The sequence below is a fragment of the Raphanus sativus genome, chromosome 4 (assembly GCF_000801105.2).
Source record: "Raphanus sativus cultivar WK10039 chromosome 4, ASM80110v3, whole genome shotgun sequence".
Classification (NCBI taxonomy): domain Eukaryota; kingdom Viridiplantae; phylum Streptophyta; class Magnoliopsida; order Brassicales; family Brassicaceae; genus Raphanus; species Raphanus sativus.
This window is the reverse complement of record NC_079514.1, coordinates 24,482,852-24,488,851: the sequence shown is the minus strand read 5'-3', so window position 1 is coordinate 24,488,851 and position 6,000 is coordinate 24,482,852. Positions and strand designations below refer to the sequence as shown.

Here is a 6,000-nt window from a genome sequence, read left to right as displayed (position 1 = left end):
GAGGACAGCTGGTCACTCCGGTAGCGGCGATTCAGACTGAGTCCGAGAGGACTATTTCTATCCCTTGTCTTATCCATCTGAACTATTTATTTTTTATGTTATTTGCTTCTGTTTGGTGTGTTTCAGCTTCCTCTGATTTATTTTCACAACCAGCGATTGTGCTTCTTTGAGTCAGTCAGTCATTGTGTCATTTTTATGTTTTTATCGAGTCAGTCAAAACTATTGTGGGAATCAGGACCTTATTTTGTGATGCTCTTTAACCACCTCGTGCTCTAACCTTCTTATTCAGTGATCTTAGCAGTGATGAAAGACCCACACATGGACCTGGAACACCCTGACTTATCTCATTTGACACTCCAGAAGTTTTATACCGATCAGGTTACACTGGGTAGACTTAACTCCACTTTATCTAAACCTAATCTGGGCTTTAATTCTTCTTGTCATGGGCACTAGATCAGGGTAGAATGAGAACTACACTCAGGACTTCTTATCCGATTTTTATCCCTCTTGCTGTTCCTGAGTGGCTAGCTCACCTTTAGCTAGTTCCCACCTTGAACCCTGACCTTTTATTCCACCCTCATGCATTTGCTTTTCTAGTACTTTATGTGCAGATATGTGCAAAAAGGTCGGAGAGGAAAGGATCGACGCAGTTCTTACTCATCAATGCTCACACAGTGGAAGCAGGCAGAACAACCGGAGTGCTTGTTCTGGCACGAAGAGAACAACCGAGATGCCTGTTCTGATACCATAGAGAACAACGAAGAAGTAAGTGGCTAGAACAGACCAGAATGAATCACCAGTGGCATCATGTACATCACTTGTTACCTCCTTGCTCGTCACCCCAGCATTTTGTATTTCAGTATATATTAAAAAAAAAAAAAATCAGTTTTTGCTTTGATTTACTGGTGACGAGAAGGGGAAGAATCTATGATGCATGCCACTAGGGAAGTTGAGAAAGTAATGGTGGTTTCAGTGAAGTGTTCTGAAGGGGAAGTTGAATCATGCAGAGCAGTCTTATGATCGATCTATCGGAGAGCAGTCCGATTAGCAGAGATGAGTAAGGACTGTGGACCTCAATGGAGCCGTCCTCTCACGACCATTTTGTTCGATATCCTGCACCCGCTCTTGGTAAACCCTAAACACTCTTGAACTCCACCATAAAAGTTAGCCTGTTCTATACCTAGCCCGTTCTCTCTGAGTAGAGCCTGTGACAAGAAGCTCACACTGATCTTAATTGAACATAAGGAGTTTTGTCTCGAAAATGTTGCCTTTTCAGGTTGAGATGTAGAGTAAGGAGCCGATCTTCGAACAGCGATCAGGGGGTTCTCAGTAAGTGTGTGTGGTCCTAATCTACAGCTTGTATGGTTCAGAGATTTGGGGTAAGAGTATGGTTGCTGAGGATAAGCGAGTTCCCACGCTTTCAAACCTTTCTCCCTGTTCTTGGTACTTGTCTTGTTCGAGGACAAACAAGGATTTAAGTCTGGGGGAATTGATATATGGTGTTTTTCACATCATTGTATATATGTTTTCATTTGTTTCAAGTCACTAATTCGTGTCAGTCTAGTCCTTTTTGACCTTTTACAGGTCTGGAGTTAGTAGAAGAAAGAAGAGAAGGTGCCTGATGAAAAGAAGTCCTTTTGGAGCATTCCTGCGGAGAACACTCAAGAGAACAGTCCCGAGACTGTTCTCTCCCAAGCGGAACAAGCAGACGGAGTGATCCGGAGATTGTTCCAGACGAACATTAAAGCCCTGTTGCCCTAATCTCTTTTCTTCTGATTGGCGCCTCCATATAAAACGCCATCTATCTATTTTCTATTTTTTCTTACGCTAGTTTTTACAAGAGAACACTGAGTATTTGCGATCTGCAACTTGTAAGGGAGAAGAATCGATCCTCTCATAGAGAAGATCATCTGAACCCTATTGTTTCATACTCTGTTCTTATGCAATTTTATTCAGGATTTATGTCTTTGTTTATGTGCATCATGATCGAGTAGTGACCTTGCTCGCCTAGGGTTTTTAGGGTGTTGAGACATGAGCTAAACATAGATAAGCGATCCATAACTGTTCTTCATTCATACTGTTCTTACTGCTTTCATTAAACTGATCACTTGATGTTAGATCACTAGTTCATCGCCTAGTTAACCGCTTAGGATGATAACTTGACATGTATTGAATGAGCTTAGTATCCCTAATCAGCGAAAGTAGATATTAGGGTGGTAAGTGAACTGATCGGACCTGTCCTCTAAGGCTTGCAATCGATCCTCATCCCAACGACAGTTAGGTGGTGAGATCGATCTGCAAAGCGATCACTACCACGACAGTGGAGTGTTCCAGCTGAGTGATCCGAGTTCTAGAAAGCACTTCATCACGCTTGAATAATTGTTTGGCTCCAATTCAACACCCAATGAAATACCCTAGGCTAGCTCTTGTTTAATTGAATCAATCTCGTGTTTATTTTGCTTGTTTACTATCGCCTATTTCAACCAAATCATATTCTCTTCTTAGCTTGATTCTAAAACTTATAGAACTAGAGTGTAGACTGGTCCTCTGGATTTGAATCTCAAGTACTACAATTGCAACTGTTAACTTGGCAGTAGCAAGGATTCATTTTTAGTGTATCAATCGCGTTGTAAATAGCCGGGCTATCTACCACCGCGAAGTCAACTATCTTGGTAACGTTTTTAGCTATGACGGGTAGCTGAATCTATCCAAGGGTCATGGACGTTTGTCCGGAGAAACCCGTGAGCGGTTTTGGTACCGGGGTGACTTCTCCGAGCTCGTCGCCCATCCTTCTTAAGGTATCGCGGAAGATTAAGTTTACCGTACTTCCGGTGTCGATGAGTATCCTTACAACTTCGAGATCTCTTATCACGAGATCGACGACCAAGGGGTCGCAGTGAGGCTGATCGATTCCGCATGCCTCTTCTTCAGTGAATGTGATCGAGGTGTTCCGTCCATCTCGAGGAGGCGACCGTGGAGGATACTTCGCAGTCGACTCGGTTTTCCGTTGGTAGGCCTTGATGGCCAAGACCGAGTCCTTGCAGTATTGGGATCCTCTCATGATCATGTTGACCCTCCTTCGGGAGTTATCGTTTCCCCTATCGTCTGGTCTTCTCTCGCGCTTATCCCCCGCCTGATTTCTCAGCGACGAGTTCTCTGCGGGAGGATTCTTGTTGGTTTTTGGCGGACGGTCGGAGTCGAGGATTAGGTCCTTGACGCTGGTTACTCCAGAGAGTTCTCCAGCAAGCAGCTTCGCGGCCAGCCTTGCCCCTACGACTTTGTAGTTAGCCGTGAAGTGACCTTCGGTCTGATGGAACTCGCAGTATACGTTTTTGTCGTAACTCTGGTTACGGTTCCACGTATTTCCCGAAGTCCTGCCTTGCTCCGGATTGATCGTGTAGTTGTACGCGCCTTGGAGTTCTTCCCCTCGTGATGGACGTACTTGTCGTTACGAGAGGTTTTCTTCTTTGATTTCGGATCCACGTCTTTTGAAGAGTTCCTTGTTGGTTTATGTTTTTGCGACAGGACTTTCGTCTCCTCTTCGATCATTATGTAATCCGAGGCTTTGTGGAGGGCGTCCTGGATCGTGCGAGGTTTTTCGAGCGTTATCCACATTCTGAACTTCGACTTGTACCAGAGCGCCTTCCTAAGCGCGTCGATGGCGACTTTGTCGCTGATTCCGCTGACCTTCGCCATGATCAGTTTGAAACGGCTTATAAACTCTCGGAGGGTCTCGCCCTCTTCCTGGGTTAAGCTCCAGAGATCGACATAGGAAGTTTCTCTATCGATGAACGTAGAGTACTTGAGGAGGAATTCCGATGCGAGATGGCGAAAGCTTCCGATGGAGTTTCGCTTCAACCGGGAGAATCATTCGAGCGCCGCACCTTCGAGATTTTCGACGAACAGGCGACAGTAACCAGCGTCTTTCTCGCTTTCTCTAAGCCTGGCCCTTCCCATAGTGATATGGAACGCCTGGAGATGTGCCTTTGGATCAGTAGTACCGTTATACATCGGTATCTTGAGCTTTCCCGGATTAGACACCCTAGTCTCGGAGATTCGCGCGGTGAAGGGCGTTTTACGAGCCACCTCGAGCAGCCTGTCGATTTCCGGGGCAGCACTCGTGGCGTGGTGGATCGGTGATTTCACGGCCCTTACTTCCATGGAGGTCTTGGTGATGTAATCTCGGAAATCGCGTATATTGGGATCCTCTCCAGCGGTTTTCTGAGCTTGTTGGCGTTCGCGGCGAGTAATCTCGATTTTCCTTTCGGCAAGTTCCTCCTGTTTGATCCAATAGAGGTTTTCCTCTTCTTTCGTCATGGGTTTGTCGAACGGAGAAATTTTCCGAGCTGAACGGCTGCGGGTTCTTCTTGGATGGACGTCGGCGTCTTCGTCGGAGTCATCGCTGGGCTTCAAGTTGATACGCTCGATTTCATCCTCATGTGTGTCCTTTTCGGATGTCAGAGGTTTTTCCGAGTTGCTTTTCGCGACAGGGGATGTTTCGCTAGGGTTTTGTCCGGAAGGACGTTCCTGCGAAGTTCCAGGCCTATCGTGTGGGGTTGCGAACTTGAGCCTCCTTCCGCGGAGTTTCGTGGCTTTGCAAGGGCGAACTGCGCGGGACCTTGCCGTTAAGGTTTGAACCTGTTTGGTCAGGGTTCCCACGAGTTTATCATGCTCTTCCGACCTTTTTTTGTAGGCGGAAAGCAGCTTTTTGAACTCGTCGAGCGACGCGGCGTTAGCAGGTGCGTCGGCCGCGGAAACATCCGCTGCGGGAGTGTTCAAGGCGTCCCTGGGTGCTCCGTTTAGAGGAGTTTGCAAGTTCGGTGAATCGTCGTTAGTCATGTCTGGTTGAGCGTGAGCTGGTCGTGAGTAAGATTGATCCGTACCCCCCCCCCCTCCCTCCTTCTAGCGCCAAACTGTGGGAACCGAAATCCGCACCGTCAATATTTCGTATAAATAAGGAAACTAGGAAAACCCTAATTTCCCAGAAGGTCCCGGATTTCTGAGAAACCACACGTCAAGCAATCAGAACACGACAATAACGGAAAATAAAAATAAAAGTCGTAAAAAGAGAGCAAGAAGGACTTTATTCCGAATCTCCGTATGAGCGTGACAACAACATGACAACGTGCTTCGGCTACGAGAGCTGTCGGCGAGATCCTAGTTCTAATACCCGAAGGTGGCTAAACCTAGTTGAGTCGCAGCTCGAAAAATAAAAACGGAAAGTTGCCTAAATTGCTCTAAGTGCTAAGTTGCTCTCGAAAAAGTGATGCCTCTATGCCTCTCGCCTTGAACTCCTTATATACTCCCTCCAAGGTCAGTTTACGCTTCCCCCTTTTGCCCTTACGCCGTCATAGTCGAAAAAATGAGAATATTCTATTTTTCCGATCTTAATGATTATCTGCGGAAAGTTTCCATTTTTTCCGTGGAAACTGATGCTTATCCTCCAAGCATAAACCGTCATAAGGTTTATGGTTTTTAAGAAATCGTAAGTGGGCCTCAAATCAAGTTTAGGACCTCCTTGGGCCGTGTTTTTGATTTGAGACGTTTTTATGATTTCTCCGATAAGGTTAAGTTTCGGCGGTTTTTATCGTAAACCAAACGGAGATTCCATTTGATCGAGAGATCAAGAAACGGATAGTCGCGAGTTGCGGAGAACGGCTATACATATAGTCGAGAATGCATAGTTTTACGTCGTATCGTCGTTTCGGAAGACTTCAGACGTTTCGGAGAATGATCGATACACGAACGCTCGATCGCTATAGCGACCGAACTTTGTTCGCAGCTCGGTCGCTATAGCGACCGAGATCTATCCGCAGCTCGGTCGCTATAGCGACCGAGCTCTGTTCGCGACCGAGCTCGGTTCGGAGCTCGGTCACTATAGCAACCGAGCTTCGCTTACAGCTCGGTCGCTATAGGGACCGAGCTCTGGTCTCGTGATCCGTTCGTTATAGCAACCGAGCTCTTATCCGTGACCCAGTCACCATCGCGATCGGGTTGGTG

The 6,000-nt window shown here is 46.6% G+C and overlaps 1 protein-coding gene across 1 annotated transcript; it reads right to left on the bottom strand.

Moving 5' to 3' along the window:
• Positions 1 to 2,704: 2,704 nt before the first annotated feature.
• Positions 2,705 to 3,696, bottom strand: LOC130511226 (uncharacterized). The gene is made up of 2 exons (XM_057008119.1): positions 3,453 to 3,696; positions 2,705 to 3,411 (listed from the first exon to the last, which is right to left on the bottom strand). Exons 1-2 carry the CDS (start codon positions 3,694 to 3,696, stop codon positions 2,705 to 2,707), a joined length of 951 nt encoding a protein of 316 aa, XP_056864099.1.
• Positions 3,697 to 6,000: the final 2,304 nt, after the last annotated feature.